At 36.3% G+C, this 11,656-nt stretch overlaps 2 protein-coding genes across 5 annotated transcripts; one reads left to right on the plus strand and one right to left on the minus strand.

The window, feature by feature from the left end:
- The first annotated feature begins 4,022 nt into the window (after positions 1–4,022).
- Positions 4,023–7,430, plus strand: LOC142556579 (tubby-like F-box protein 3). 2 transcript variants are annotated; one of them, XM_075668044.1, is made up of 6 exons: positions 4,023–5,079; positions 5,309–5,396; positions 5,606–5,735; positions 5,828–6,007; positions 6,239–6,722; positions 7,168–7,430. In XM_075668044.1, the coding sequence occupies exons 1-5, from the start codon at positions 4,729–4,731 to the stop codon at positions 6,714–6,716; spliced, it is 1,227 nt and encodes a 408-aa protein (XP_075524159.1). In that variant the 5' UTR covers positions 4,023–4,728; the 3' UTR covers positions 6,717–6,722; positions 7,168–7,430. The 2 variants fall into 2 exon arrangements, with proteins under 2 accessions (XP_075524159.1, XP_075524158.1); XM_075668043.1 differs by having other exon boundaries at positions 4,024–5,079; positions 6,239–6,730.
- Positions 7,431–8,325: 895 nt separating this feature from the next.
- LOC142556781 (membrane-anchored ubiquitin-fold protein 3-like) lies at positions 8,326–10,764 on the minus strand. 3 transcript variants are annotated; one of them, XM_075668268.1, is made up of 5 exons: positions 10,619–10,764; positions 10,113–10,243; positions 9,768–9,989; positions 9,083–9,253; positions 8,326–8,649 (listed from the first exon to the last, which is right to left on the minus strand). In XM_075668268.1, exons 3-5 carry the CDS (start codon positions 9,898–9,900, stop codon positions 8,594–8,596), a joined length of 360 nt encoding a protein of 119 aa, XP_075524383.1. In that variant the 5' UTR covers positions 9,901–9,989; positions 10,113–10,243; positions 10,619–10,764; the 3' UTR covers positions 8,326–8,593. The 3 variants fall into 3 exon arrangements, with proteins under 3 accessions (XP_075524383.1, XP_075524384.1, XP_075524385.1); XM_075668269.1 differs by having other exon boundaries at positions 10,095–10,243; XM_075668270.1 differs by lacking the exon at positions 10,113–10,243.
- Positions 10,765–11,656: the final 892 nt, after the last annotated feature.

The following is an 11,656-nucleotide window of genomic DNA, read 5'->3' on the forward strand; positions in this document are numbered from 1 at the left end:
ATCTAAGGAAGGTCTGGATGCGTACTCATGCAAGAAGGGAGGGTGATCGCCTATGCATCAAGACAGTTGAAACTGCACGAGCAGAACTACCCTACTCATGATCTGGAGTTAGCAGCGGTTGTCTTCGGTTTAAAAATTTGGAGGCACTACCTCTATGGCGCCAAGTGTGAAATCTTCACAGACCATCAGAGCCTCAAGTATTTGTTCACCCAAAGGGAACTTAATATGAGGCAAAGGCGATGGATCGAAATTCTGAAAGATTATGACTTGACCATATGCTATCATCCGGGTAAAGCAAACAAAGTGATTGACGCGTTAAGTCGGAAGGGCACGAGTATGGTGACCCTAACTTCCCTCTCGGTCCAGCCATGTCTAAAGGATACTGTCAAGTTAAATCAAGATCGAGACCCAGTGCTGACCAAACTTAAAGATCAACTCATTGAAAGGAAGTCTCAAGATCTCCAGATCGACGACAAAGGAATCCTTTGGATGAAAGGACGACTATGAGTACCCGACAGCGATAACCTTCACCAGAAAGTAATGACAGAAGCGCACAAGTCAAGATTCTCAGTTCATCCAGGCATTACGAAAATGTACATAGATCTCAAGAATAATTTTCGGTGGAATGGAATGAAAATGTATCTAGCTAAATTTGTCTCAAATGTCAAATATGTCAGCAGGTCAAGGCTGAGCACCAGCAACCTGGAGGATTACTGCAACCTTTAGAAATCCCAGAGTGGAAATGAGAGCATATATCCATGGACTTTGTGGTAGGATTACCAAAGACAAGATAAGGTCATGGCGGAATATGGGTGATCGTAGATACACTCACGAAATCTACACACTTCCTACCCGTCTGCATGAGTTATAACCTGGACAAGCTGACTACCCTATAAATGGACAACATTGTACGACTACACTGAGTTCTAACCAACATTTTGTCCGACAGAGACCCGAGATTCGTAGCACGTTTCTGGAGGAGCTTCCAAGGAGCCATGGAACGAAAATCTCTCAGTATGACTTACCATCCTCAAAATTATGGTCAAACAGAGAGAACAATCCAAACCCTAAAAGATATGCCGAGGGCCTGTGCCCTAGACTTCAGTAGCAAATGGAGTGAACACTTACCCCTGGTAGAGTTTGCTAATAATAACAGCTATCACAGTAGCATTGGAATGGCTCCATATGAAGCTCTGTATGGAAGGAAATGTCGATCACCACTATACTGGGACGAAGTCGGGGAGAAAACTATAACTGGACCCGAACTAGTCCAAGCAACAGTAGACAAAGTGGTCATCATCAGAGAAAGGCTCAAGGCTGCACAAGACCGGAAAAGAGCCGGGCCGACTTAAAAGAAGACCGGTGGAATTCACAGTGGGTGAGAAGGATTATTTAAGGGTCTCGTCGATGAAAGGAGTCGTCTGATTTAGAAGAGCCGAAAAAATAAATCCACAGTACATAGGACCCTTAGAGATTCTGGAAAGAGTCGGCACGCTGGCTTACAGACTAGCATTGTCATCAATGTCATGGATCTACAACGTATTTCACGTGTCCCAACTAAGGAGTTATATTCCTGACCCAAGCCATGTATTGGAAGTAGAGCCCCTGATGATCGAGGGTACCTGTGAGAAGAATTGAGATATGAAGAGATCCATATCATGGTTGTAGATACCAAAGACCAAGTGCTGAGAAGACGTACCACTCCCTACGTCAAAATGCAGTGGTCCAACCACACAGAGCGAGAAGCGACTTGGGAGGTTGAAGAGAAGATGCGAAAAGAATATCCCTACCTATTTGGAGACCAAGCCGCCTCGAAACATAGAGCGAGAAGCAACTTGGGAGGTTGAAGAGAAGATGCGAAAGGAATATTCCTACCTATTTGGAGACCAAGCCGACTCAAGTTTCGAGGACGAAACTTCCAATAAGGAGGGATGAATGTGAAAAAACCCTTATGCAACTCTAACTTAGGATGCTTATTATTTTGGTATACATATTTTAGATGGAAATATGTTGGAATACCTTTGGAAATACAATACTGAATTAAAGTGGTATTAGTATATGCATAAGCTTGCATATTTTCGAAAATTTGGGGAGAAGATTTGCAAGATTGGATTATCATACAAGGTGAATGGGAATTAAGATAAATTAATACATGGATATTCATAAAATTTAAGTAGTAGCTAAATAATTATGTATAATGGGATCAAGTTTAAAGAATGGAAACAAATCATCAAAAGTTTGCACAAAAAAATCCTTAGACCTAGCCACCATATTTTCGAACCAATCAAAAGGAAGGGATTAGGGAATAAACCCCACAATTTGGTAGCTAAATAAATCAATCATGGAATGGGATTTCAGGAAGTCAAAAACGTGGGATTTGAGGCCTATTTGGACATGATTTAGACACCCAATTTAGCCTCATCCTTTAGCCTATAAATAGTCCATCATTCCTAGTCTTCCTCACACCTTACAATTCGAAATAAGCTGCAAATTTCGAAATTCCAGCATCATACTCTAGGCAAAATTTTGCATAAAAATCGTCCAAAAGTTAAGCAAGAAAGTGAGCCGAAGTGCCACTCGATCAAGGAGTAAGAAATGATCCTAGCCAAGAAGCAGGGCACCACGTTTTTAGCATTCAAAAACTGAGGTAAGTGGACTTGTTTTAAAGTTTAATTTTCGGTTATGCATATTTTCATTTTCGAAAATTCTGTTGAGTGCAAATTCTTCTTCTATTCAATTCTTGATAGGATTATCGTATGGTTGTGTGTTGGAACTGTGAGGATTCGATTAGATATGAGTGATAATCCCAATATGATATGTTTATGGCCCTTACATGGTGAGATTGTAACCGTTATATGGCCTCGTACCCTTAGATGAGTAAAAATTAGGGACTGATATCAGTAAATCATGGAAAATAGAGGAATCTCAGTGCCTGGTCAATGTTATGCATGTGATATGAGTCATATTATGCATGATATGTGTTTCAAAATTTATGCATGTTGTTATGTTGTGCTCGAACGGCCCCCACTTGCTGTGTGACGACCATATCACTAATTTTTTACTATCTCTTCCCAAATACGCCTGAGGAATAGCTCGAAGAAGAAGAGTTAGACCAGTTTTGGGGCTGGTGATTTTCGAGATTTTCATTTTAAGTTTCAATTTAATTTAAGTCGTAACGCTTCCGCATTAATTCTTTCGTTTTTTTCGGTTATTACGTTGTAAAGACATTGATTTTTCGTTGGAAATTATGATATAAACTGGTTTTGGTTTACACTGTACTACGATGCTTGTTTTTTTCGATTGTGTGATTGCTAAACAACGTCGGTGTCGACTAACTCTGGTCTCGAGACGTGACAATGACTTCTTTAAATTCTAATTAATTGAAACAACACAAAATTTTTTCTAATATTTGTATTGTTACAATATATTAATTTATGTTTGTTTCATTCAGATTAAATAAGATATATGATTAAGAAAAAAAATACTTATTTGTTAGATGAAAATAAGCCAATACAGGTCAAGCTGTGTTTTACACTTGTTTTTTTTAATGATATTTTTGTATTTTTATTTTATAAAATAAATTCGAAACTTTTCCTATATTTTTTTTAAATTGATACAAAGATTGATACTTGAGAAAAATCGATATTGAAATCAAATTTCCTTCTTCGATGGAGTATAGGATTAAATAATAATAAAATTTTATTATAATATCTAACCTCGACTTAACGCTTTTTCTTATGTTTGTATTGCATTTGTATCAGATTATTATATCTTAAAACTCTCTCTCGAATGATTGATCTAACATTAATATTTTAAATTTTACATTAGATCTCGAATACGAAATTCAATTATAACAACCAATTTTTTACACACACTATAATCTAGGTACAATAATATATAATATAATTTAAGCACACAAATAAATTCTATAATAAGATAATAAATTAATAAATTAAAATTCGATTTAAAAAAATAATAATAATTAAAAAAAAAATTGGGCCGATTAGCGAATCAAAGAATCGAAAGAGAGAGACTTTCAGCGTTATTCCTTGTCGCGGAAAAAACCATGTGAACCTCCTAAATTAATATGACGAAATACGCCAAACCCTAATCATCCCCCTTTTTGCTCTTTGCCACACGATCACCGATCTGCTAATTGAAGAGTTCTGATGAATCTTGACATGGGTTTTACGCATTAACTCCGTAATCGGTCTATTTTTCGTTCTGCCTCGTCTCTTTTTTATTTCTCCAAGTATCAGTGTTTTTGGTTGGTTAACCATGTGAAATTGTTTTGTCAGAGGGATCAATTGTGAGGATTCGTGGTGGAATTGTCAATATTATGTGATCTGGGTGGGATTTTCATGATCGCTAGATTTATTTCGTGCCTATATTTGGTTCGGGCGACTTTAAGTTTTTGGGGTAAATATTAAATTTTAGCTTTGGAATTTTGTGTAAATGTTTCTTGTCAGCTTTTTTTTTTAGTTCAATTTGGAGTGTAGGATAAAAGCTTGCTGCGTTTATTGGTGTTCAAACAGAATTTGGTGAAGCGTGTTTTACCCGCAGTTTGATTTCTTGACGTTGTAGGATATATGTTTACTTAATAATTTACCGGGCATTTTGATTTTGATGATTGAAAATTAAAAGATTCGTCTTTCTCTAGATAGGCAATTAATTGTAATTGACCACGATTCAAAGACAAAAAGTCGGTTTAGTCCTCATTGGTTAATCATGTCATTTAAGAGTATACTTCAAGACATGAGAGGTGAGTTTGGGAGCATATCTAGGAAGGGTTTCGACGGGAGGTTTGGTTATGGGTTGAGGTCGAGGTCTCATCGAGTATCAGAGGATTCTACGGTGACTGTTTTGGATGCTTTGAAGCAGAGCTGTTGGGCCAGTATGCCTCCAGAGCTCTTGAGGGATGTGCTGATGAGGATCGAGGAATCGGAGTGTGCATGGCCCTCGAGAAAGAATGTGATTGCTTGTGCTGGTGTTTGTAGGAGCTGGAGGGAAATAATGAAGGAAATTGTCAGAAACCTAGAAGTCTCTGGCAACGTGACATTCCCCATTTCCCTGAAACAAGTATGTTTTCATCATTTTTTGGTGTCATTATCCACCTTTACAGATATATTTAAGTCTATATTCCTCTGGAGTTCTCAGTATAGAAAATATGTTTGGAAATGTTTAAGAAACTAATGTAATGCAGACAGTTACTCAGCTGTTGAGCGTTCATGCATCAGTGAGCAATCTTGCTATTCTCTTATCCTCTCTTACACTTACTGAAAAAGCTTTTGTTGGTTATTTTCTGCAGCCTGGTCCAAGAAATACCTTAATTAATTGTTTCATAAAGCGGAACCGTGGAACTCATACATATCTCCTTTACCTCAATTTGAGTCAAGGCAAGTTCCCATATGTTTTAAAGAGTGATTTTCTTATTTGAAGTTTAACATTATTTATCTTTGTTTGCTTTCATATTGATAGTAATGAATATGATTCCACATACCATTTTATCTTGTTCTAAATTTTAATGTCCCCGAGATGGTGGATGAGTCCCTGCTTCAAAAGCTTGCTGTATTGGTCCAGTGTTCATGCTTTTATCTTTTCACAGCTTCTAATGATGATGGAAAATTCCTGCTTGCTGCTCGAAGATTCAGACGGCCTACATACACCGACTACATAATATCTCTCAATGCTGATGATATATTTAAAGGCAGCAACAACTATGTGGGAAAGTTGAGGTAAATTCTGTTTTCAACCTCAATTCTAATTTCAATGCAACCGTGGCTTCTAAAGATTGCCGACTGAAGTCACTCTTGTTTGGTGGTGGCAGGTCTAATTTTTTTGGGACCAAGTTTGTAATTTATGATGCCCAGCCACCAAACGCGGGAGCAAAAGTTACTAAGTCTTATTCCTCTAGGTTAGTTGGAATGAGACAAGTATCTCCAAGAGTCCCTGCAGGAAACTATACCGTGGCTCATGTTTCGTATGAGTTGAATGTCTTGGGATCGAGGTCAGAAATTTGTAATGTGTATGAAATTTCTTATTTAAGTAGAAACTTAAGCTGAATTGTCTGGGATTGACTTAGTGAACTGACAAAAGAGAACCACTTTATTGTTTAACATTATCTGAAGAATTATCTACTTTTCCAAGTTTTATTTATTGCTATGTATCAAAGATGACAATTGATAAGTTATCATGCTGTTCACTTGCTATTATTAATTGATATACAACACTAATGCAGGGGTCCAAGGCGAATGCAGTGCATCATGGATGCTATACCCGCTTCTGCAATTAATCCAGAAGGTGTGGCTCCCACACCAACTGAATTCTTGCTAGGAAACCTGGATTCCTTTCCTTCTCTCCCATTTTTTAGATCAAAATCATCTCGAGTGGATAGTTTTCGATCTGGATCCGGACCATTGTTGACACAGAAAGATGAAAAACTTGTTTTGAAAAACAAGACTCCCCGATGGCATGACCAACTCCAGTGCTGGTGTCTAAACTTCAATGGGCGCGTAACCGTTGCCTCAGTGAAGAACTTTCAACTGGTTGCATCGCTTGAGACCGGAACCGGTGTACAAGAGCAGGAGAACGTCATTCTTCAGTTCGGGAAAGTGGAAAAGGATGTCTTCACCATGGACTACCAGTATCCAATCTCTGCTTTCCAGGCATTTGCCATTTGTCTCAGCAGCTTTGACACTAAGATTGCTTGTGAATAACATCAGGTTCTAAGGTTGTCTGACTTCAACGATTTTTTTACGTTTCCGCCCCTTTCATGAATCATCAAAGTATGTGGGGAAGATGAGATGGGTTTTTGTTTTTATCAACACTCTGAGATGTATTGATCCAAATCCTATCCAAAATGAGCAGTGCCTTGTTGAAGGGATGGAACTAGGGAATCAAATTAACGAGGGCGACAGGTTGAATATGTTTTTTTAGAAAAATCACTATAAAGTTTCAGCTTCTTTAACTTGAGGGTGGGACCTTCACATGTGAGCATTAATAAGCCGCAAACAACTAAACATGATACATAGCTGAATATAGATAGGTTCAGAATAGTAATGCCTCGGCTAGCCACGACACAGTCAATAGTTCACTATCCAATTATTTAAGTTTGCATCAAGGACACGTAGCTGTTAAGATGCTCTCTCATTCGGTTAAACTTGGCAGGTGCAATTGGAGAATGCTGGGATGTTGCCACTAGTGTCTGCCAAAAGAATTCATTAAAGAATTTGAATAAATCTGTTACGGCTGATTGTGCAAACCTTCTCTGCTTTGTTTTTTTTTTTTTCCTGTTTCGTGTACATAAACATCAGCTGTCGTGATTCTGATCTAACATTTGGAGTCCTGTGTTACATTGTGTGTCAACTTGCAAATGATTTTAGACTGTGAATCACTTTTTAACTTGGTGTAATTTGTGGATTTGTTGTCTATGCAACGGTAACCTGGTCTGAGTATTTTGGAGAATTCTCATATTATTCATTCAAACGTTATATAAAAACATGAAGACATTATTAAATGCCTTGATCATCTTTTGTTGTAAACCATGGCGATGAGCCTACGTATAAACAAATCGAGCTCAAGTCAAGCAAATGAAATTTCATGAGCTTGAGAAAGCTGAGTTTGGGCTTAGTGCGATTGAACTTGATTTGAGTTGTCTTGTGAATCAGCTCGATTCAACCTACTAGTCTAGCTATCCAAAGAATGATCATCTTAATGATATACGTTTTTAAATTTGCTCGAATATTGAAATTGATGTGTGAAAACTCCTCAGCTACCCTCCTGTGGTAGACCCATTGGTATATCTTGTGATAACGAAATTTATAATAAAAAATTATTTATTAGATAAAATGTCATATATGTATACATATTCTGTTGAGAAAAAGTTATAGTTTAAGCTCAAAGGATGTTAGACAACGTAAAGATTTGAGTAACTCGCAAATTTGATTAACGGAAAATTTATGTGGAACACGAGAGGACCAAAAAACAGAATAAATCTGTGGAAACGAAAAACAATCACTTGACAATAGGAGTTTTTAGCAAAATGACTGGGATTTTAGTTTTTTAAAAATAAGTTTTGTGAGATTCTTAAATTATGTTAACTTCGGCTGATCAAGCACTAATTTTGTGAAAAATTAATGTCAGAATAATTGATTTTGAAGAAATATATCATTGAATGATTTATTTTTTGTTGTAGATATCATAAGAAATGGTCCATGTTTTCTGTTTGAAACAGTTGAAGAAGAGTAATGGTAGATTTCTAAAATGATTCTAAAACTACAGAAAATCTTCACTTCACGAGGGGAGATATTAAGCAGTTCAAAACAATGAATCATGATACAATGTTATCAATTATTAATGCCGGAGAGAAACTAAGGGACAAAAAATATACATATCCTGTTCAGAAGCAAATATCACAATAATCACCAACACGAACAAATTGATATCACAATTAACAAACGAAACTTCCCAAATCCCAGATGCCAATCAGATGTACCGTTACTTTTTTTTTTTGTTTGCGGAGAAATTTTTTAAAAAGGGAAATGCTCTATGCAGATTGGCCTGATCACTGAGACATGGATCACGATTTTGAGGTCTAAAGGATGGTGCACGAGCATAACATCTGATTTTGTTTATCAGCATTGTTTTTATCTGCATTGCACCCATCGACGACTGAGTGAGACCATTTGTAAAAAATAAATTATATTTGCATCCAAATAATAATATGTCCACAGGCAATAAATAACATGTGAAGAAGATTAAATGTGGAGTATATTTTTGTGCAGATTCCTGAGCATGTTTATTTTTTATTTTTTTTATAGAAAACTATCCTGAGTATGTTTATTGGATTGATGATCTGATCCTATGAGGGTAATTACCTTTCTAGTTTCAGCGAAATAAACAATTTACAGGTCAGTAGCTTGAAACATGTCTGGTGTCCCACAACGGCATAACCAAGCCAATAAAAAATACAACAGGTAGGTTTTTGAATGATATCATATGGATATGAAGTACATGGCCAATTATTTATGCAGAGATTAATGTGTATTTAATCTCACATATGCCCAAGAAAAAAATAACATACCTGTTTTTCGTTTAGCAACAGGAGGCTGTACAACCACATGCATTGTAATAACTCCACCAGGAAGGTCACCAATATGAACTCTAGACTCAGCGAGTGTCTTTCCATTGTCCAAAACTTTTCCCGCATGTATTAGTTTCATATCATTCACAGACTTTGGTGCCACAGATTTATCTGAATAATTGCAGGTTTTTAGTTAAAAAGAGGATTAAAGGTTGAAAACCAATCAAAGATACATTCAATAGAAGCAGTTCTTAAAACGGTCCAAAGAAGTTCCTCAATGATATACGCATCATATCATGCATGTTTTGGCCATGTTAATCAATAGAGGTGACCGTAAATTTGCCTATTTTGATTCTGCAAGACCAAAATAATATCTACAAGGTTTTTCACCGAAAATATAATAAGGAATAAGCCATTGAAGCATAACATGTCCATGAAGCATTGTTTGTCTACTCATTTCTTTCAGGTTTCATAATAATGAAATCTCAATGCAACTTAAAACAGTAGAAACAAGGAAAAAAGGTCAATACCACAAAGTTTTCCTTAAAAAGTCATAGCATCATCGCCACTGACCTCTTGGTCAAGTGGCATCACCTCTCCCAAATATGGGAGAGGTCATGGATTCCATGCCCACAACTCCCCACCCCTTAGTCCAAAAAACAAAAAGTCATTGCATAATCAAGACCTTGAGGCCACTCAGATAGGATCCTTTGCTTGAGAGTAGCAATATTTGTGGATGATGAGTAGGTTCTATGACCTATATCTGTCCCATCGAAAATTCTGAACTTAAGTTCGAGTTGTTCCTCTCCTTCAGCCATAGCAGCCCTTCTTTCAAATATTTTCCTAACAGCAAATCGATACCAATCTCAAGTCTTTGAGTAATAGAATCTGATTCACTGAAATTCACCTGCTCAATAAGAATTTCAGACTTATGGTAGTCAATTTCACCATTCATAAATCGCTAAAAAGAAATTAAAAAAATGATAAAAGATCCCAATGATAGAAAAAGTACAATCAAGGTTCTGCGCACCTCCTTCAATCCAAAAAAACCATCAAGAAAATGCAACAGCAACTGTACAACTGAATTATCAACCAGGGGACAAAGGAACCACCTCATAAGATCCCAAAAGCTCCTCTTATCACATAAAATCTCAAAGTACCCTGTACCAATAATCCAAAAGATACCTACGGTAAAATTTTACCAAGCACAAAAGAAATAGAAAAAAAAACAATTCCAGATACAACTCAATTAAAATAATCCTTCAATTCACCTAATCATATTTGAAACAAACCAAATTGTTCTCAAGAACCATATCTCAAACAAAATCTCGAATCCCATCTAACCTAAGCTCGCAACCTTGATCTCAATCACATCAATTGAATAACTTTCCACTTAAACCAGCACTTGATTCGATTATTTTGTTCTTCAATTGAAGCTAACAATTGGAAATATCAGGAAAAAAAAATCAAACTGCCAAAACCACAAACAAATACACACATACGCAGCACTGAAGGACGAAACATCAAACTATTTACCCGATCAAGAATCCATTCCAGGAAAAGATCAAAGAACGATCACGAGCACGCAACCACCGGAGATAAGGCGCCGCCGCTAACAATCGCCGATACGATGGAGAGAGAGAAGGGGAGGGGATTTGGAGGTTTGATTTTGATAGCTCATCATCCTCGGGCCCCTTTAAAATATAACCCTAAATAAATATTAATTTTAAATATTAATCTTTTAAAATTCAAAATTTGATAAATAACATCCACTTAAAAAAATAATTAATTAATTAAAAAACAAAAAAAAAACGTACAAAACAGAAAGGGGAGAAAGGAAATGGGTTCTTGTTCCCTCCATCCTTCTCAGATTGATTCTTTTTTTCTTCATCTTTCATTCATTGATCTTCTCTTTCAATTTTTTTACTTCCTCTACATTAAGCAAGAGAATATTGTAGTCATGTGTTTTTCTAAAATAAGTTTCACTTTTTCTCAACATTGTCAAAGATTTTAAATCAGGTGTAAATTATAATGTCATCTCAATTTTTTTTATCGATTTATTGGCTTTTATTACAATGTATATATTGTAAATATAATTTTTCATATATTTCATTCTTAATTGTTCGGTCGCCCAAATATTATGGGTTCAGTCGCCTAATTATGTTTTCAGTCGCTCAATTCTGTTTTCAGTCGCCCACTTTGATATGTTATGTCATCCGATTATGTTAAATCATTTAATTTTTATGACATCTTTATTGCTTATTTTGTATAGGAATGACGTTCATCCAGATTTTGATTAATTTTAATGGAGAGTGGAAGAATGATGAACAAGGAACTATGAGTTGTGCTCTCCTTATTACCTTGTATAGGAATGACGATCATCCAGATTTTGTATAGGAATGACGATCACCCAGATTTGCATTAGCAGCTTGTCATCTAGCAAATTTTGGTATCTATGAGTTGTGCTCTCCTTATTACCTTGTGCATAAGTGGCGTCAAGCCTACTCGGGTACCATTTACCCTGTGCCTCATTCAAGAGATTTGAAGATTCCCGATTATATTTCTAATTTGGAA

The sequence above is a fragment of the Primulina tabacum genome, chromosome 9, assembly GCF_025594145.1.
Source record: "Primulina tabacum isolate GXHZ01 chromosome 9, ASM2559414v2, whole genome shotgun sequence".
NCBI classification, from domain to species: domain Eukaryota; kingdom Viridiplantae; phylum Streptophyta; class Magnoliopsida; order Lamiales; family Gesneriaceae; genus Primulina; species Primulina tabacum.